Source organism: Crocodylus siamensis, chromosome 1 (assembly GCF_052110815.1).
Source record: "Crocodylus siamensis isolate JL-2025a chromosome 1, ASM5211081v1, whole genome shotgun sequence".
Taxonomy (NCBI): domain Eukaryota; kingdom Metazoa; phylum Chordata; order Crocodylia; family Crocodylidae; genus Crocodylus; species Crocodylus siamensis.
Genome location: NC_143395.1, coordinates 301,693,480 through 301,715,137, shown reverse-complemented (window position 1 = coordinate 301,715,137; position 21,658 = coordinate 301,693,480). Strand labels below are relative to the sequence as shown.

General features: G+C 38.9%; 1 protein-coding gene across 3 annotated transcripts in view; it reads right to left on the bottom strand.

The window, feature by feature from the left end:
- Positions 1 to 3,763: 3,763 nt before the first annotated feature.
- NCK2 (NCK adaptor protein 2) overlaps positions 3,764 to 21,658 on the bottom strand; it is a 132,010-nt gene continuing 114,115 nt past the window's right edge. For all 3 annotated transcript variants that reach the window (XM_090021107.1, XM_090021099.1, XM_090021116.1), the window contains 2 exons: positions 18,830 to 19,551; positions 3,764 to 4,803 (listed from right to left, as the gene is read on the bottom strand). In XM_090021107.1, coding sequence (XP_089877233.1) covers positions 4,609 to 4,803; positions 18,830 to 19,551 — 917 coding nt within the window. In that variant the 3' untranslated portion in view covers positions 3,764 to 4,608. The remainder of the gene's footprint in view (positions 4,804 to 18,829; positions 19,552 to 21,658) is intronic.

Here is a 21,658-nt window from a genome sequence, read left to right as displayed (position 1 = left end):
AGCCTTTGATTAAGCAAGTTGCTGGTTTCTGCCAATACTAAAATAGCCCACAATCACCAGGATTTCTCCAGCTTGTTCTGTGAATAAGCTACCTACAACTATGGGAAATCTATACTGTGCCCTGCCACAAATAAAAGAAAGTGATAGAAACTTGAGACAGAATATTTATGAGTGGAAAATCGTTCCCTAGAATCACTAGCAATACAAATTCCAAGTCATGGGAAACTGATATACAGGTAGGCTTATACTAGTTGGCTCCTAATTAAGAAACTGAAATTTTATGAAAAATCTCAGGGGAAAGCAAGGAGACAACTAAGACTAGTAAAACAAGGGTGGTTTCATCACCTGCATACAAACTGGTCAGATGCTAGATTGGGACAATTTAAACAAGCAGTTTCTTTACACTTCAAACAACAGCTTCTTGGAATAGATAGGTAAACAGGAGAGTGACTATTTTCATTTGAGCCCTAAATACCACAAGAATTAGTTCAAGTAGTAACTGCAGTTTGATCCAAAAAAAAAAAAAAAAAAAAGATCACAATATAAAATATTCAGGAAAGGAATCACGCAGAAAGACTGATGCATAGCTTCAGAAAAAGGAGTATTTGATAACCTTTTTGTTTCCTTTGCAGAATATCTAGTACAATGAAACCCTCTACAATGATCCCTACATGCTACTGCCAACAAACAAACAAACTATCCATCATTAATAACAAAAAGATGACAGTTAGTGAGACCTTAGAGTTAAAAGTTTGGAAATCAGAATTTCTTAGACTATTTTTGCACGGAAGGTAAAAGAGTTGTTACTTCAAAAGTCAGGAAAGGCATGCATGCTCCTGAATTTTTAAAAAGGAAGCAGAATAACATGGAAAAGCATAGCTGGCACTGGGACTTAAAACAATTATTATTTAAAGTTGTTTATTTTCCAACTAATCAATATAGCTTTCAGTCATCTTAGAAAAAATAAATGAACCTAGAAGAATCCAAACTGTAATGCACTGGGGTGGGGGGACACGGGATGGGACATCAGAATTCATTTTCTTAAAGAAAAATCCTGCCTAATAGAATTTCTAATCTCATCTCTAATCTAATAGAATTTTGATGATCTTTTATCAAAAACAGCAGATGAAAAAATAAATGAATGTATTTTTAGACTTTATAAAAATAAACCCTAATCTTGGACAAGAAGCTGCAAAGAAAATTAAGCTGTTGTTGACTGATGGACAAAGCTGTCATGATTAGAAACTGGGTGAAAGATGAAATAAGAATGAAGTGGCAAAAAAATCAGCCATACAAGACCCCAGGATTTTTCTTTGCGTAAGCAATGAGGTGGCAATGCTTGCAGAAGACACAAAATTATTAAAATTTGAAGTGTTGTGTTTTCTGCAAGTATTTAAATAATTTTGTGTCTTCTGTAAGCATTGCCACCTCATTGCTTACCCCATTTTCAGGGTCATTAGTGATTAAAAGAAAAGACAAATCCTGGGGTCTTGTAACTGCTGAATTTTTGCCACTTTATAAGGAACTTTAGAGACCAAACAAAGCTTGCTTAATGGGCAGAATGATTTAATTCAGTGCCCAGGAAAACCACTCAGGAAGAGAGGGCTGTGTCTCTGTGGATAGCTCAATGAAAACTGCAGCTCAAAGCACAGCAACAGTCAAAAAGAGGACAGGAAGCGATACGCAGATTGTAACAGCAGTCTATAAACTTAGGGTATATACTCACATACAGCAGTGCATTCCATGTGATTTCTATGAGAAGATGTCCAAAAGCTCATGAGGAAAACAGCAAGGGTCCCAGAAAGCCTCCTGACGCTGACCTAGTACTTCCTATTTTGTTAAGAAAGATGAATAATATGTGAAGAAAGATGAATAATAGGGGACACCATGGAAGCAACTAAATATGTTTACTTAAAAAATGAAGTTCTTCTCTAAAAATACAATAAAGGATATTTAATGAAGCTAAGGGCAATGAATTTAAGAAATGATGAAGAATAGATATATTTTTATACAATGTATAATTACCCTTTTGAACTTCATTGCTACACCAAGGTCAAATACCCAGTAGCATTTTAAAGAGGATTAGCAATTCATATGGGAGAAGAAAACATCCATAGTTGCATAATAATTTCATCCCATCTTATATCTGTGTGAAAGCCAATCACTAATGGAGGTTAGGAAGAAACTTTTCTAGTAAACAAGTTAGTCTGCAATTATCTACTGTGGGACTTTCCCCTTCACCTTCATCTTAATCATCCAGACGCATTATATGAACAGACATACCGGCTAGTTTTACAACAGGTTTCCCTCACTTTATGCGGGTTCCATATGCATGAATTCAATCTTAAGCGATGACCCTTTTTATACCAAACATTTGTTATATGGAGGTAAATTCATTCTTATGCAATTGGTGTGTTGGAAGCCCACAGTCAGCTGCTTTGTGCGGTGCATTGTGGGAGTGATGTGCACCAAAATATAGTTTCCTAAGTGGATCTGTGCTCCTTGCTTGTTGTCTGCGATATGCGTTTCTGTAGTTGCCATCCCCATTATGACAGTGCCCTGTGATTGTGTGTACTGTTGGTGACTACCAAAATTGTCTTGTAAAAGTGGTAGAAATGGGTCTGGGGGTCAGTACAGTCGAGTTCTTGGAACATATCCTTATTTGTTACCCTGTACAGTGAGGTCCCTTTATGGGTATTCAAGTAATGTGCTGTTTTCCAGGAATGTACATACAACATAAAAGTGAGGGAAACCTGTATTTATATTCCTAATATGTGGCAATAAATATACCACTGCCTGAGAGTACAACAGATCACCATCCTACAGGGACAAAATTGATCCGTCTCTCAATCAATACTACCACCAGAAAGCTGTGTAATGGAAAGCCAAGTAGAAGCGCTGCTGTCTGATTTTTAATAGCAGATTCTATTAAATAGCAGATTCTATTCTGGGGGGGAAAAAAAGGATGCAACCCAAAAAGAGAAAAAGCCAAGAGAAGGTAAAACAATAGATTAACACAACTTTTAACTCTATCTGCTTGCCAGGCCTAGCCTATAATTGAGTTTCAGTCACAAATGTAGATAAATTCCCCCCTTCAGCAAACATGCAATTCACGCTACACTCATGTAGGGTTTACATGAGGACAGCTATATTTGTGGTTGAAATACCAGTGTAGACAAGAAATCAAATTTAAAAGGAAGCTGAAATAAATGAAATTAAGAGGTGATGCACCAGGAAATGGCTCTCACTTCAAGTTTCACTGAAGTACTTTATGGACTGGCAGAGAATATGGTGGATAACAACAGATGCTCTAATCTGGAGCTCCAAATCTTTTCTTCTTACACTACACAAATGTAGTATTTATTCCATTTCACCTTGGTAAATCAACACCAGGACTACTAACCAAGGATAAATCCAATACTCCATCTTGACATAATACCTTTTTTATTACAATATCCAAAAAACTGAGTATGCAAGATTTTGAGATCTCAAGATCCCTTCTTCAGTCTCAGGAATGTGCCATCTAAAGACTGTGTATTTAAACCATAAAGGAGCTTAAATGTAAAGAAAAGAGAAAATGCATTTTCTTGATAAACATTCTGTGTCTCCTACTACTGATCATACCATCTTCTGTAAACCCTGAAGCTTTCTTTCTGTAAAGCAAATATATATATATATTAGTGTTGGTAACCCCCCACCCTACCCCAAGATCAGTTTTTATTAATCTTCTGTATTAGTGTCAACAATCAGCTACAGATACATATTACTTTGAGAATTAAATACATAATTGTTTAATTCAAACAAGCAGAAGGGCAAGAGGAAAAGCATGATGTGGATGGCACATTTGGTTGTAGATTACCAAAACATTCAGTCTTTACAATTTAATGAATCTTTCTCTAGTAATCAACTCTCAAAGAAAATTTCTCTTTGTTGCAATTACAGACCAAAATACACTAGATAGGTTTCTTTTACTACAATCTTACCATAGTAGTTTAAGAAGTACTATTACAAAATGCTTTAATTAGTGTACTCTTTACAAAGAGTTGAAGAGGCAATGTAATAGCAGAGTACAGTGTAAAGAGTGCTTCTAGGAACTAGGAAATTTTGTAATATACTACTTGGTAAGCAAAATAGCTACAGAACTCATAGCCACAACTGTTATGTCTACTATATCTCATTTAATTAGCTGCAGCTTCAGTGCATTCAAACTGTGCCTGATCTCTCTTAATGAAGAGTTCTGTCAGCGTGAGCAATTTGAACAGATTAACACTGTTTTGAATTGAAAACACCCCTCGTTTATCTGAGCTAACTATGTAAACGTACACAGGAGAGGGGAGTTTAGAACTCAGGCATGAAGGTGAGTGCTTACAATGGCCACATAAGTGAAATTCTCAACCTGAGGGGAGGTGATCTGAGATTAACAGAACCGAAACAACAAAATAGGCAAACAGAAAAAGGACAATAACAACCAACAGAGCAAATACTTTAGAAAGAGCCCATCCTTTAAGCCTGCTTCAGGTAGTAAATTGCTCTGCTCTATAAAAGTGAATTTAGGACCTAAGGCTTGTAAGTTGTAAGAGGCCTAGATGGCCAAGTCCATCTTCAATGTCACTGAAGTGCTTTCACAAGATATAACTTTTCCCCGTGTTCACTGGTGAAGATGGGAGCCTTTTTGTAGTGTTCCACCAATTCATCCATAGTATTAAATCGACGCTGCCCAATACAATAGACATTGTCCACGAGCTGCACCTTGAAATGTTTGTTCTTCCCAGATGCCTTTAGAGATACCGAGAAGTCACTGGGCTGTTGAAAGAGGGGAGGAAAAAAAATTATACATAGTTGTCAAAAAGAAAACCGATTTGTGGCTTAAGGAGCAAACTCAAGACAGTAATCTACTCTATCTTCATATCTGCTACCGTATCTTCATTCCACAGTTTACTGCTTTAGCTACCTAACATAATTATCTACTATTCAATAAATTGTACCTAGCATTAATGTGTACAGTTAAATCAGTTAGGTAAATGCTCCCCAGACAAAAATTGCAAGTTAAATGACTAAACTGCAAATCAGAAATTACTGGCTCAAGCTAGTAGCATAAGAATGTCCAGGAGAAAAGACTGTCTCTTCTCATTTCTGATTACTCTGATGAATAACGTTCTGCTGAAAAAATAATTTTTGCCATATTGCTTGGGTGGGACAAGGAATAGGAAAGAAAATTCCCACATGATTTTTTAAAACAAACCATGGCCACTAGAGGGCCTTTTTTGCTTTGTGTTGCAAAAGAGAAAACCTTTCATCCTTCAACTTTATTACCACGTTTATGAGAAATAATTCTTAATTAAAAAATGAAACAAAACAGAACAGGATGTGGAATGAAACTCTACAATACAAACAAATCACTACCCACATCGGGTGAAATTCAAATACTGTATTTCTTCTGCTAAATCAAGTACATGTGCTATTTTTGATACCTAGCAACTTTTTGTCTGCTTTACCACATACCACTAATGTGAACCTTTACTGCTGGCAAGTGTTTTGCAAATATTCCCCTTGCGCTCATACTGGGCATAAGTAATCCTTTGCTCTATTCTTGTCTATTTTGACTAGCAGTTAATATTTCTAATTAAAGGACCAACTTCCAATTTGTAATCTTTATCTTCATTTCACTTGACATGAATTCCTATCCCTAAATCTCAGTTTAAAATTTGTCCAGAAGGTCAGAACACAAGAGGCCATCTTGGGCACTACTGTAACATAAATGCTTAATTACAATGCCACTAACATAAAGCAAAACTTGTCTAAGTGAGGCCCCAGACAGACAAATTTTGCATGTAGGGTACCTGAAATAGAGTGCATACGTAGCACCCTTCCTATTTATGCTACAATTAACACGTTCATTGCAACATAAATATAACTTGTAGAGTGGGCCTGAATGTCCACTAATGCATAACTACACATTTATTTTTCTATCCATATCTCCCGTATACAGTCATTTTTTAACACCCCCTGCTCTCATGGGTAAGAAACACAAGTACCACTGTGAAACCAAGCTATTATGATCAGGGGTCTGCAGGTTTGGAAAGACATTTGTACCAGATCCCATGCCAACCACTCCTAGATCCCACAACAGGCTTAGGGCCTTGTTACATGGTAATTTGGGGTGGCTACTGGAGCTCTTAACCCCTGGACTGTCCACACATTAACATCTGAAACTAGTTTTAAGCGCTTGTTATGTGGCTCAAAATTATGCCACTCCAAGGCAGGGTTCTCTCTGATCCCTGGTACCCAGCTCCTGTTACAGTGATATGCAGCCAGGCTAGGCTACACCTTCGTGTAAACACCCTACCTGCTGACCCTTCCTCACTGGTCCCAAACGGGCCCACTGCCCCTCCCCCCCCAAACATCCCATATCCTGCCAGGCAACAGTACAGCCAGGTTAACCCTCCCTTGCCTGCTCCCCTAGGATACAGTGTGGACAACCACAACTCAGCAAGACCCCAGGGGCAAGGGGAGGCAGGAAGCAACCAGACGGGCAGGGGGAAGAGCCCAGAATGGGAGGGCGGGGAAGAGAGGTTATCATCATTTGGTCCTCCAAGACCCTGCTGCCTGTAGTACGGCTGCTCTAAACGTGAGCTAGCACTAACACCCATCATCAACATTTGTGTGGCTCACACTGCAAGCTGTAAAAGGCCCTCAATTTTTTATTTCTTTATTATTAATACATTGTTTATCATCACCCTCTACACCCAGGTGAGCCAATGGAAGACACAGGCCTGCGACAACACAGCAATTATATGACACAAATAGCATGATTCGGTAGCATGAAATTTATCAAGGATTACATCTGTGACTACATCTGTGGAAGGGTTTTTTCATTAGGCTATCCAGACAGCCCTACTACAGCCTTGACATTTCCTGCTGACCAAGCAGATGGGTCCATGTGACAAAGCAGCAAAGGGATACTTGTATTTGGCTTCAGTGTCTTTTGTCCCTGGATCCAAAAGCTTCCAACTACTTCACAGCAGTCAAACCAGCCTCACCATTGCTCTACACACAAAAATCCTTCATTTTAAATGCATCAAAATTCTTAATTCGTCCATATTCAAAACAATCCCCCACCAAAATTGTAAAATCCTCTGTGAAAAGAAATGAGAGCCCTGCCTCCACGGTGGTTTGCCTGATTGTTCACCCAGCAACCAGACTTCAAAATCCATGTGGTCCCCAGGAGCAAGACAGTTCACATGACAGCCTGGCCTAGAGCTGTGGAACAGGGGAAAGCCCCGAGTTCCCCAACCTTAAGGGCTTTCCAGAAAGTCCAGAAGATTTCGTAAGATGCCTAGACAGGAATGAATCCTGCCTGGGTCCATCAGAACTTCACTGAAGTTGAACCATTTCTGCAAACTCAGATGAAGACAAATCAACAAACTCCAGTGAAACGGATGTTCTCTACACAGCCTGGAAAAATCCACACTGCTACCTTTCCCTACCACTCCCAAACTAGACTCCAGCTATGGCTTTGTGATCCATGCTGCCTGCTTCCAACAGCGAAAAGACCTTGCAATCCAATTAACTCCCCCAGTGAGAAAAACTAGAAAACAAGATGCAGCTGCAAACAAGTCCTAGCCAGTAAGAAACTAGATATAAATAGGTCAGAAACCTGGTTACAGCAAACTGCCAGATTTTGTGGCTGTAGAACAGCAGATTCTGCAGACCCTGCCTGAGACTAATAGGGCAGAGTTCATACATCATGGAGTTACTACTGCAGGCACCCTGCATTAAGGACAAGTTTATTCTCCAGTCAATTGCTGTTACTGCACTAATGAAGTAGACTTGCCTAGGTTATTTTAAAGCTCACAGGTGTGCGTATTGGCAATGCACATGGCAGTGAAAAGCTCAACAAAGCTGCAGAAACTACTAAAGAACCATGATAAATAAGCCTGAACTGAGTTCTCTGCAACCAGGGTTAAACTGCTACCACTATGCAACCTATCCAGTTTACAGCTGATTTGACTAGTCGGCACCACATTGGCATTACTGCCAACCCTGAGGCAGCCATCGCTGTATTGGTTTAAAATCTGTTCTTAATTTCAAGGTGATCTTTGCAGCCCTCAGGACAGAAACATTACATTCATTAAAAAAGAAGAAATTGAAGCAGAGACTCTGGAGCACAGTCAGTACTGCAGCAAATTGTGCAGCTGTGGAATCACAGAACTGCCACAGGGCAGTGTCAAAAGAGAGCATGCAACAGCCTCAAGCAGCAGCACGGGCAATTTAGGGTGGAGATTAGCAGGAACTTCGTGACTATGAGGATGGTCAAGCATTGGAACAGGCTACCTAGAGAAATTGTGGAATCTCTGTCCTTGGAAACCTTCAAAAGCAGGTTAGGCAGGCACTTGGCTGAGATGATCCTGCCTTTAGCAGGTGGCTGAACTGCTAGATGACCTTGTGAAGTCCCTTCCAGCCCTATTTTCCTACAAACTCTGCTTTGAATACAAGAATTACACTACTGGCCAGGTGAAACATTTTAGTAGGACTGGTGAGAGAGGCTGTGTGTGTATTTGAGAGACAAGATCACACATTTAATATTAAGTCCTGCTTTAATTCTGTGACAAACTCCTATGCTAAAATAATTTTTTTTTAAATATTAAATTTGTTTTTTAAATTTCCATAAATGGAAAGGCAGAATCTGGAATGAAAGTGTTTTTAGAAGTAGGAAAAGGTTTTAGAAAAGCACATTAAATACAGCCAAACTAATGTCTGTGTGCCACATGAAATTTTATTTGTCCTCTGATGAGAAGCAGTGTTGCTGTCATGTCCCCAGAGCATGATTTCCGACTATGTACGTCACAATTCTTTGTACAGGTTAGTAAGTATTATTATAATTTTATCAGAGATAAGACAGACAAAGAAAAGAGAACAGGGAGTCAGGTAGAGGTAGAGCGACTAAAACCTGTACCCTCTGCCATCCAGTCCTGTCCCACACTTATTTCCTATGAGATAGGCAGTGTTTAAATTCCAGTATGTTAATGTGGTATTGCCACATCTTATGCTATCCCTGTTACTTAAAATTTATTTTATCCGTCAGTGTCTCAACACTTTTTCCAGTCCTAAAGTTTGTTGGTTACATTTGTGTATAAATAAAAGAATTTAATTGCTTGTTTCTGTGTGTAACATGCTACAAAATTTCCTTCTTTGATGAATTCACTTAATCCAAAAAATGTGAACAGACCTATCTAGTTCCTTTCTGACAACCATCAGCTAGTACAGAGACAGAAGAGAATGATCAGTCATGGCAAAACCAAACTAAAACCCTTTACTGGCCTCAGATTAGTAAATTACACAGGATACAAGAGGAAATAGTAAAAGTAATTGGACTTGTAATTATTTTTATTTTGCTTTTCCCATGCAAATATACAAATAAAATGTTTAAAGACTACAAAAAAAAAATCTCCAGATAAAACTATAGCTCTTTCAACTTAAGTGTTACCATTCCACAGTGTGTTGGTTGAATGTGGCTTGAATTGGTTCCCTGCTGTCCTCCTTGGATTTGTTTCAAGTATGTTTATTGGTTTTATTGCTTTTTCTTTACTGTTTTTTAAGCGATTATTTTTCATCTGCTGGAAGATGATTTTCGCCCTTTCACCCCACTTGTATTAACTGCTATATCTAGAAGCTTGCATGCAACAGTTCTGTGCATGAAAACCTCCAAAGTTACAACCAGCACCCCAAGGGATATTAAAAGTAAATTTTAGTCCCTACAACTGATAAGTTTAATTCCACTGCAGAACCATAAATACACAGAATAGTGTCATGGCAGGGAGCTGCTGTTTATTTTCCATTATGATTGGGGGGATTAAATCCAAAGCTCTCTCTAAAATACTAAAAAGAAAAACTGCTGATTAGCTACACACATCTGCAGCTCTCCAGTCCAGATGCACTATTTCTTAAAACTAGACCGGATTCCTGTAGTTTTAACTGCTACTTACCTCTGGGAGTGGGGTAGTGGAGAGCTGGTGCCCACAGTAAGTAGTTAAACTGGAGGCAGAACCCTGCTTTACCATTCCCACTGATCCCCCATGCAGATTAATCTTTTCAAAGGAAAACATATGGAGGTCTTAACTGGCATTGCTGAAGGAAACAAGGTAACAGGGAAGATTTGGAGAAGTAAGAATAAAAACAGGGAAATCCTCTCCCCCCATTTTCCCTGTTCAAAATGAAGTGGGACACACTTTGTTTAGGTGAGAAAAATAATTGTGCTTCTGAAATCCCCTTATACTGGAGAACCCAATTCCTAATGTCTCCTTTCTGGTCTACCACCTTTTTTCAAGTTGTGCAAGCCTCACCAATTCCCCCATAACCTCATTCATGAGATGATTATATTGTCTCCTGCACTCAGCCCTGCTAATCCAGCTAAGCAGCTCAACCAACACTTTTAGCTCAACATACCCCCACTTAACCTTCTCAGAAAAATAAAACATAGCCAACAAAAATTCTCCTGCATTGAAAACCAACCCACAGCATAAAAACACCTCCTCAGATCTGGGTATTTCCAGCCTGATAACCCCAGGACAAAAACAACTCCATTTCCTTTTTGACATGCAATAAACCCTTGCACTTTAAAAACTTTTCCCTACTCCTCTCATAGCTACCCATCAAGCAGGGTCTGAAGCATGTAACACTATCCCACAGCCTGGTCAGAAACCCCTGTTAATATAGCTTAATCTGAAGAAGCAGACTCAAGAAAAGATTCTGAGAAAAGTGAACTTTTGCCATGAGCTGCATGTTCCATCACTGAGGATGGAGCCAATGTGAATTAGCTCTATAGACCCTCAAGTTGCACATGTAGGGTGTCCCCCCCCTTCTTTGTTTTGAAAGAAAACAGGCTCTTTAATAAAACAGCCTTAATTATTTTTATAATTACATAATTAATTTTTATAATTAAAAATATAATTAAAATCCATTGTAATACATCACTTCTGGTGGGATGCCCAACTTGACAGGCATCAATCATTTGCAATTTTTAATTGCCTCCATCAGACCTGTGAAGTTCTGAAGCTGAAGTAGTCCAAGACAAAACCCATATTCTGTAGAATTAGCTCCTCAGGAGCCTGAAGTCCTTTTACTGTACCTCCTACCTCTGCTCTATGTGTTGCATAGGAATGCATGCAGTAATCAAATGTGCTGCAGTTTCCAGGGGCTGAAGCAGTTCTAGTCACACCAGGAGTCCTCTGCTCTGGTGGCAAAGCAACATGTTAGATCTTTCAATATTACCAGTTGCTGTACCTGGCATCTATAATAGGATCAGAAACCCCAGCATTACTTTTAAGGTGTTAGGACTATAACTTCCTAATGACTAGCTGGAATGACCAGTTATGCATGCTGAATGGAACAGATAGGAAAAGAAGCCAGTTGTCCTCTTCAATCTAACATGAAACCATCTACTGCTTTGAGATATGCCTGCAAGTCAAAACGCACCTGGTTTGGCATCTATTCCAAAAGTGGCCAATTGCAAAAGGTAGAAGCTCTCTCGAAAGCCTATTTACTTGTGCAGCAGCAAAGATGTAGTGACAAAAGCTAGGAGGAAAAACACGTGGCTCTTCCTCCTTGCATTACTAGACAAGGAAAAGAATGCTAGAAAATGGCTGCTCAGCTCAACTCAGAACTTCTATTGCTTCCTGTCAGATACAGATTAGGCACTAGCAGAGGCACTCTGTGAAGCAAACTCAAGTAAAAAAGAATCATCTTTCTGAATCATGCCACTTTCTTTTGTTTGTATTGAAAAAAACAGATTCATGAAATGGAAGCAGGGAAAATCACCCACCCAACATACTCTGATGGTGTTACAGGTTGGACTGTTTGCAATATTATTCATCATTTGTGTAACTATAGTAACTAGGAGCCCCTCTCATGGCCTAGGATTCCCTTGTGTTAACTTCTGTTCAGATACAGAACAAAATCCATGCACCAAAGCACTAACCGTAAACAGAGACAGCAGGTAAGCCCAACAGTACAGTGTACTATTAGTACAGATAGGAGGAAGCTATAAGACAAGAATGGTCTGCACTAGTTTCAGGCACACCATGATCCTGTGCTAGAATGAAGCAAAGTAACTTCTCTACAAAGAAACATCCACTGAAGTTCCAGCCTTCCCTTAGGTTACAAAAAGAATGCAGGTGAAATTAGCCAGGACAAACACACATTGTGAAAAATTTACCAAGCAAGTTTCTGTAATGGTAAACAGTTGTGACCAGACATTGCAGTCTTCCGTTGATCAAAGAAACAACAGGCAATGTTTTCTAGTTCTGGTAAAACTAGATCACGATAAAACTAATTCACCCAGCTCTCACCTATGAGTCAATACACATCCATCCCACCATCTAAATCATCAGCATGCTGCACTCCTCAAAACAACTTGGAGCAAGTGCGTGAAAACTAAGGACAGTCTCAGCTGAAGACATCCAGCTGTGGAACAAACTTCCAGAGGAAATTAAACAAATTCAGTCTTCAAGAAATGCTGCAAACCCTTCCCTACTGGATAAAGCACTGAAAGAGTAAACAGGTCAATAATCAGATTATCAACCATGCACACCACCTTTGAAAATCTCCCAAATCTCAACCTATTTTAAAGCTTTATATAGCTCAGTCATAAGGACAAGCCAAAAGGAGTTAATAGTCCAAGAAATGCTTCTTTACATGGAAGACACTTTGATATTACAGCAACAGGCAGCCACACAATAACCTGAGACACAGAGGTCAAAAGGCTGTGAGACAAACTACAGAAAAGATAATTCATACTTATGCCATCAAACAGGACAATGTCAGTTTACAGCCTGAAGAGAGGCTTCTCCAATAGATGGAATAATAAAACAGTATAATAGAGGCTTTTAGCAGCATGAAGAAATGACGAGAACAAAAGATATTCCTGAAAAAAGTCACCGGCCAAGATTTTTTTTAAAACTACCTTACTGCCACGCTGTTCTACAGTAAATCCTTGAAAGCTTGAAACATGCTTCTTTATCTATTTCTCCCTCCTTTTGTCATCATCTATGCATACATGTATACTATATGGTGACTGCTTTTTGTTTTTTAAACATTAAATAAGAATGTTTGAAAGAGAAAAAGAGAGAGAAAAAGAACATAAAAGAATTATAAGGGCTGCATGAGAAAAAAAAAGGAAGGAAGATAAATGTTGCTATAACATAAAAAATGTCCTTTTAAATTTAATAGATTTAACAGAACTAAATTTTCTAAGCAATAATAAGCCAAAACCAGATGCTCACAGGCAGAGAGGATCCAGGGGGTGCAGTGGCATGGCAACACTCCCTTTCAGTCTAACATACCAGGGGAGAAGCAGGCAGGGACTTTGCTCCTGCCTACTCCAGCTGGGCTCTGCCAGGGACAGCAGCAGCAGCAGACAGGTTTCTCCTCACAGTTCAGTCCCCACAGTGTGCCCCCATCAGTACAGGAGCAGGCAGGTGCAAGGAAAGCGAGTCTCCCTGCAGCTGCCAGCCATGCCTGGCTCCACACGTAGCCCAGGTGAAACAGGGATGGAACACCTTTGAAGCCCTCACCACCATCCTCCTCCCCCCCCCCCCCCGGGGTCCAGCTGGGAACAGTGGCAGCAGCAGCCAAAAAAGGAGGTGGCGGGGGGCAATGGGAGGGGAAGGGATATGCCACCGAGCAAAGGGGAAAGGAGGGAGAAAAGAATATTTTTACCTTGTTGAGGGATAAAGCCTCCTGTTGCTGCTGATGGGGCAGCTACCCACAACTCAAGTCACTGTTCCTGCACTCCCCTTTGCAAAATTCTGGAGCCTCCCATACTCCAGGTCTAACTACAAAGTGCATTTTTCATTGTATCCCCCTGTTTAGAGGGATCAAATACAGTGTATTTGCAAGGCCAAAACCCAATGTCTTGATTAAAAAGCAACTGGAGCCCTCAATTCAGGAGCAGTCAATCAATGAGTTGTGTGCAGTGTTTTGTTTAAAACCTAAGCAAATTCCACCGGTTAGCCCCGTAAGTCTTTGTGGTGACACTGACTCGCAAGTGAGCAACACAACTACATTCTGAATGAGTCTTTGGTATGCTCCATTATTGCCAATCCTACTAGAGAGAAACAGTCAAATGAATTAAACATAGCTCTTCAGAAACTACTCCGCATACAAATCTTTTTATTATAATGATGCCATATTAAATATGAAAGTTTTTTTAAATGAGTTAGTTAATTCCAGACAGAAGTCAAAAAGCCTTTTTAGAGCTACATAGTGAAAACACAGCTGTAACATACAGTGCCTCTAGACATTATTCCAGTCATAGCACTACTTTCCTTGCATGATGAAAACATTGTACCATGCGCCTGGCTGGACCAGCATAGGACAGACTGTCAGGAGGAGGGAAAAAGAAATAACACCTTGCACTGCTGCACATGATCAGCTGGGGAATTCCCCACCCCCCTTTCCCAATGCTTGCTGTCACTCAGGAGACCAGGGCTGCCTGTGACCATGCAGGATGTCCCTGGCTGCTTGCACACAAAAGGGTGAAGGGGGTACCCCCCACTAACAGCTTGCTGCTATCTGGGAGACCTGGACTCTGCTCCAGCCAGGCTGGGTGTCCCCAGCTCCACGCACAAGTGGAGAGATTCCTCTTCCCCCTCCCCCTCAGTTGGTGCTGCCTGGGACACTTCAGCATGGCTTGGCATCCCTGCTCATTTGTTCTGTGCTCACATAGTTGGGGGGGGGTACATTTCTCTTGCTGGGTGCCTCTGGGTAGAAAGAATGAACCTAGGGTTCAGAACTATGCTGGGGCAAGATTTTCCTCCTTGTTCTTGTTCAGAGAAGTTTACACTGGAGACGGAGCAATGCACCCTGAGATGCCAGAGGACCAGCAGATTGCTATCACATTCCTTGCTACATGTGCAAGTTAAAGCTAGATAGCAACCAACTATAAAGTGAGTACACATTTTCAAGGTCTAACTTCATAGCTGGTTGGAACTTTTTATTGTGAGATAGGTACTTTGCACATCTAGCTAGTCTCAGTTAATTTCACAAAGACTGCAATGTGTAGAGGCCATAGGGGTCATGATGGGGTGGCTTATCTGCATAGTCATTAGGGTTGAAACAGTGCTTTTATACAGCTAAATTTTCAGGCTGCTCTAAAATCCACATGCATAGTCAGATTAGCCTGAAGAATGACAGGCATGCTAGGTTGGGGCTTGCAATAAGTTTGCGGTGAAGTGCTCTAGTAAAAAAAAGTGACATCCAGTCTTTACAACAAAGCTATTTAAAGGAGGGGGAAAAGAGGTCTTAAACACTCATTTGTATTTTTTGTGCAGAATTCACGCAAAATAGAATTAAGATCCACAGTATACTCGTTAACCTGAAGTATACCCATTAACCTGAAGTATTCTGGGAAGCCAAATACCGTGGTTTCTCTCCTCTTTCAGTGACTGCCGTTTCTGTTCTTTTTATAGCTGGCAACAGTAATTAAGACTTTGTATTCTGACCAGAGGCATCTATCATTCCTCCAGTAAGCATAAAGATGTAAGGCTAAAAGAAACCTCAAAAATAATTTGGTCTATCCTCTTGTAGTAAGAAAGGGTAAGTATGTTCAGGACCCTAACAGGTTCTTAACCCTGCTCCCCCAGAAAAGAGGTTCCACAAATTCTGTATGTAACCTGTTTAAGTGCACAACTATGCTCATGGTTAGATACTAGGAAAACTCTGTAACCTAAATCCTCTTTTCTGCAAATTAAGCTGTTTTCTTCCTATCCAACTCTCAGAGGATACAGAACAATTGATCACTGTCCTCTTTGTAAGAATCATTTTCATAATATAAGACTATTATGCTTCTCACCGCTCTTAGTTTTCCCTTCTCCAGACTAAACAAACCCAATTCCTTCAACCTTTTCTCATAGGTCAAGTTTTCTAAACCTCTTATCATTCTTCTTCTTCTCTGGATACTTTCCCATTTGTCTCCATTTTGCAAGTAAAATAACAGAGATTGCAAAGTCATTTCTGGCAGATCTGGGAATAGAAACAGAACCTGAAGTAATAGAGAAGCAGAGTTAAGAAGCAGAGAAGCAGTAATGGGATGCATTCCACAGGGAAAGAGCCTTAGAAGCGAGAGGCCTTAAATCTAGTCAGGCAATATTAAATATGCAAAACCTATCTTGGGATATTTCGAATTATAAACTTGTCATGAATATTATTTTTCATAAACCCAGAATTACAGCGAATTTTACTGATTTACAAAATCAGTCCTTGCTCAATCTGATTTCACTGAGAATAAAATAACAAACCTTTCAGAAATACACAAATCAATATATTGTGAGTTTGGTTTCTTTTGCTCACGGGTATAAGCTAAGTTTTGTTAGCACATCTCATTCTTGGCAATAAGATGTGCAGCAATCCTCAATGCCAAAGAAATAACTATTTAAAGACAAGAAAATAGTTTTTAAAAAATATTTAAATGTTATTTTTTGCATTTTAAACAAGCTTCAGTAAATTTAACAAACAGACCAACTAAATATAGGCTGATTCTGCCAACCCTGGAAATGTTCCCTTAGCAAAAATCATGTGGAAGGACCCGAAAGATTTTGTAATACCAGTAGAGGTCAACCTTTTTGGCAGAAATGCTACAAATTAGCTGTCTATCCTCCCTCAGTGCCCTCCATTTCCTCTTCCCCGCCCTACTCACTCCTCTGCGTTCTTCTCCCTACCCTATCTGTCACCATGTTGCCCACCCCGACACAGACTGCCTGGGCTACTCATGGTACACACATTGCAGGTTGGCCACCACAACTGTATCCCAACTAACCAACCTGCATGAATCTGATTTTGCCTTTTGATTCCATTTTTGGAGCTGGAATCAAACCAACCTTTTCATGGGCCATTAGTGATGACCAAATAAAGAGAAATACCAAGAACAAAATACAAAAATATGCTGCAAAAGAAACATTTGGAACTGAACTTATTCTACATTTCTATAGTTCAGTGAAATTTAGTTTTTACTGTTTTACTGAAATTCATTCTTTACCAACATGCACTTATAGCAGCACTACTACACAATTTATACAAATATAGGAACATTTCCTCCGCATTGCTGACAAAATGAAAAATACGCTTATATTAGAAACACTGAGTAGAAATTATATATAAAAGCAGAGTGTTATTCAGGCTCATTTAACATATATGCTCTTAAAAAGAGACATGTTAAAGCCTCTCTGTACGTTGTTTTGTATAACAACATTAACTTGATTTTTAGCATGGTTACATTGATAATCCTTTACTGCAGACAGGTATACTTGGTATAAAAGAAGTGCTGTATACTGGTATAGCTTATTCCCATAAATGTAGGGCACCTGTATTGTATTAAGGCACCTTTATATCAGTTTAACTGGTATGGATTATACCTTAATTTAGCTATATCAATAGCCATAAACTCATGATTAAGGCATTTTGCAGTATCATTTGAACAACAGATGCATGTTACTTCCTCAGCCAATGCTAAATTGCAAAGATAAGGATAATTAATCTTCTTTTTAATTGCACAAAACAAACTTTTTGAACTCTCCAAAATAATAAACTTTTATAATGCCAGCTCTGTTGGTATGTTCAGCCAGAGTGTTTACTTTTTGGCAAATGGGAAGCAACAAAGAGCAACCTGCACAATATTATGGGAGCTTGTCTTCCATAGGTGTATCAGCTCTTGGTGGGTTATACTGGCCAATGATAATTTCCAATATCGTTCTAAACTCAGTTTAAGGTGCTGGTTCTGGGTCCTGACTTCTGCATACTGAGGGACCACTTTTTCTGTCCCATCCCAATTCTATAAGTCACTGAAGAACAACCTCCTGCAAATACCATCAATCTATACTGTGCTCATCTGGCAAATAAGTAAATAAATACATAAATAAATATCCCAGATTATAACCAAACAATTTTTAAAGACGCATCAGGAGATTTGTAAAATGTTTTTTCTTCATGTGATATCAAACAGCAGAGTTAAGATTCATGGACTGCTTTAACCATGTACTTTCTACACCTCAGTGTACATTGACTGCTTTTCAGTGTAATATTAATTTCCTAAATTGCCAATGTTTAGTCTGACATAATTCTGCCAACTTGTGCTGGCATAATTATATAACACCCCTCTAGTATCGCCATACCTCAATTTAGGAGGTTACTTGAGCAGTTACCTGAGCTGCTGTCTGAAGCTCTGCAGCACAGTAAAATCACAACAAACAAACACAATCTTTATAAATTCACCTTATTATAAACTAAAATGTCATTAAGCACGTTTCAATAAATCTTAAAACTACAATTAAAAATGAAAAGCTTATCATTCATCATTACTCAGATCAATGAAAATAAAGAAAAGAATGGTCACACAAGTTCTTTTTTAAAGACCCAATTTTAAGGGAATTTTAAACTCAAACTTATTAATGGATATACAGTACTTTTAAGTTCCCAGAAAATTCATTTTATAATCTTACAGTAAGTGATACAAGTTAGATAATGATACGCCTTGATTTAGTTTCAAACCCAAATTCAAATCTCGTACAGAACTGCTGCAATTGATTCCAAAATAAGAACACAAACTAGTTTACAACAGCTGTTTCAATTCAAATGTGCTTGCATTTCAGCAAAGGATAAAGAGACCCCTGCATATTTGCAATATATAAGCTCTTTAGGTATGAAAGACATTGTACTACAACTAATATAACATAATCATTCACTATCGTGACAGTTATTTCAAATGACAAGTGATATGTGGTAACTATGTTTAGTTATATCAAACAGTGTCAAAATTCATGGGTTGAACATCACTTACCGAAGATTCACTATCTCTAACAAGGAAGTCTCCTTCCACTCCCCTCTCATTTAGGGCGCATTCTGCCTGGTGTCTGGTAACGTTCCCATAATACCACTCTCTTCCAGCAAATCGTCCTGTAGAAGATGGCCCTGTGTAGTTTATCTGAGGTGGATGGGAAGGATTAATAGTAGGACCATCATTTAGGATTACTACATAGTTTTTAGGAACGAGGCCAATTTGCCCTCGAGAATTTTTACATTTCCACCATTCTGGATCATTTTCCGGCTTTTCAATGACTTCCATCGTTTCCCCCTTTTCGAAATTGAGCTCCTCCTCTGTGACAGAGCTGAATGGATACAGTGTCTGAACAACATGAAGTACTTTCGTGCCCTGGCCATTACTCATGGATGCGCCTTTCCTTAAACTTAGAAAACTTGGGGAATCTGCTGTTGCTTCTTCAACTTCCTCCACCACATAGTTCGAAGGAAACCAGCCAATCTGTCCATTGTAGCTACCTCTCCACCAGCCATCACTGCACTTCTCCATAACAATGACCCGGGACCCTTTTACAAGGGACAGTTCATCCTCCCTCTCTGCCACATATGCAAATTTAACATAGGCTGGAATGTTAAGGTCATAAATCCGGTCTGCACTGCTACCATTGGATGGGTATTCAGCATCTGTACTAGGAGTGGGTGAGGCATCTCTTGCACTTGTCTTCCTTTTTGTTTTTCCCAAACCTGTTTAATAAAGAGAGAAAATTGAAATAAACATTCAGGGTGTACATATTTTTATCAATCCATTTACTTCCCATATTGTACAAGTGGAATTTAGCCAAGCACATAGTCTCACTTCAACAGAAATGCTAGTCATATAAAAGTTATAATTAAGTACAGACAGTCAAAACGTCTGAGGTTGAATAGATCCAATCTTTGCAGGTTAGTTTAAACTGTGTAGATTGAACCGATACACAAGTGGACAGACATGCACTTATGATTCCAGAAACGCAGCCACAGAAATGCAGCAGTCCAGGCCAGAAGCCAGGAGATGTTACAAATCCTGTCCTCTCAGGGTGCTGTTGGGGAGGTGCAAAGCATCCTGGGATGCTGGGAAACTGTGAGTTAACTTGAATCTGGAGGGAGTCTGGGACAGAAATTCAACAAACTGTTTTAACTTAAATCACTTAAGTCTGATAGTACATCCATCCATGTTTATCTTAAACCAGTTTTGGCCATTTCGAATACTATTTATATGCACGGAACTTCTGTTGCATTACAGATTTGAATGGGTTCTGATCACTTATACTGGTTTATGCATAACTTCTGTCCCTAGCCACTACAGCACTATATCTCAACCATCAGGATACCAATATCTTAACATTTTAAGAAATTGCCTTATATTTAGCAGCTGAACCACGAGATAAAATTTTTAATTTATTCTTTAATTTTGGTCTCTCCACAAACGTTGGCATTTCAATGCACAATTTAAAAAAAAAAAAAAAAAGCAGTCAGGGTGGCAAAGGAAACACATTTATGTTAACAATTAGTTGCTCTGGGGACAGCATACATAGATGTTCTATCTCCTAAAAATCCACTCAGCCAATCATGCCTTTTAATTTTAACTATGACTTTAATTGGACTAGAGAAAAGCAAAAACCAACAACAGAAATCTAAGCAGAAACATAAGCAAGTGAGCACAGACAGAAGGGACTTTTTTTTTTTTTTTAAACAACATCCTGTTCCATTTCATTTTTTCAGTTAAATCGTCAATCAACTCCAGTTGCAACTGTTTCCAACTGAGTAGCTTTCTTTTGAATTCTATAACTCAAATTTTCCCATGTTAGAAGTATAGAGCACAAACACCAAACCAAGGGATCACCTGATGCTAAATGGTATTGTGAGGTTTGTGGCAAAGTAGTAGAATATCCTTATGTGACAGTTAGGATCTGTAATTTTTAATAAATGTGTATTCAACGCTATCTTAAAAGTGCTAGTAAATGTAAAATAGAAAAAAGGGAAATCTATATACGCTTATGTGAACTGGACATGTGTGGCTTCTCAGAATCTTAATTCCAGAGTTCTGCAAACATTTTAGTTTTCAAACATTTGTATCAAAGACTACTCAAATATATCAACAGATCATTATATGGATATATATCTTGCTTTTGTGAATTTCAAGAAATTAGATTTAATTCTAGTGTTATTTATAGAGGAAATCTAAATACGGCATAAACCAGCAAAAAAAACCCAAACCAAACACAAAAGGCAGAAAACAAAAGGTGATGCTGAATCCAACATTTTTTTTTTTTTAAACTCCCCCCCACACCCAATATTCCAGGATCCTATAATAAACGTTACTCAGCCAGCAGGGACAATTTACCCAAAATTAAAAAAAATACAAACTGATTATGAAAAATGGAACAAAAAGTAAAAACATGGCAATCTTTTAAGAAGATAATTGTCTCATCAAAAGTACCCATACATGTAATTTAACTCTTATTACATATAATTTTGTTTGACCACATGACTACTTAATTATACATATGGTAATTTAGCAAAAGGGCTTGTCTAGTGCAATTGAAACTATTTGGGATTTCCTTACAGGTTTTATTTGAACAACATATGTAAACATGCCTGGTAAAATTTAAAAATATCCACGCAGCTGCAAAAAAAGTGAAGGAATTAACAGCTTAAGCTGACTTAATGAATGTAATGAACTCCAACTACAGAAAATTCCAAGAATCCAAAAATGTTTCTCTGACCTGTTTCAAGTGATTACCCATTCCCTGATAGAGCATGCTTGTTCAACTTTCACACCCAGCTAATACTTTTGTATCTATACCGTTTC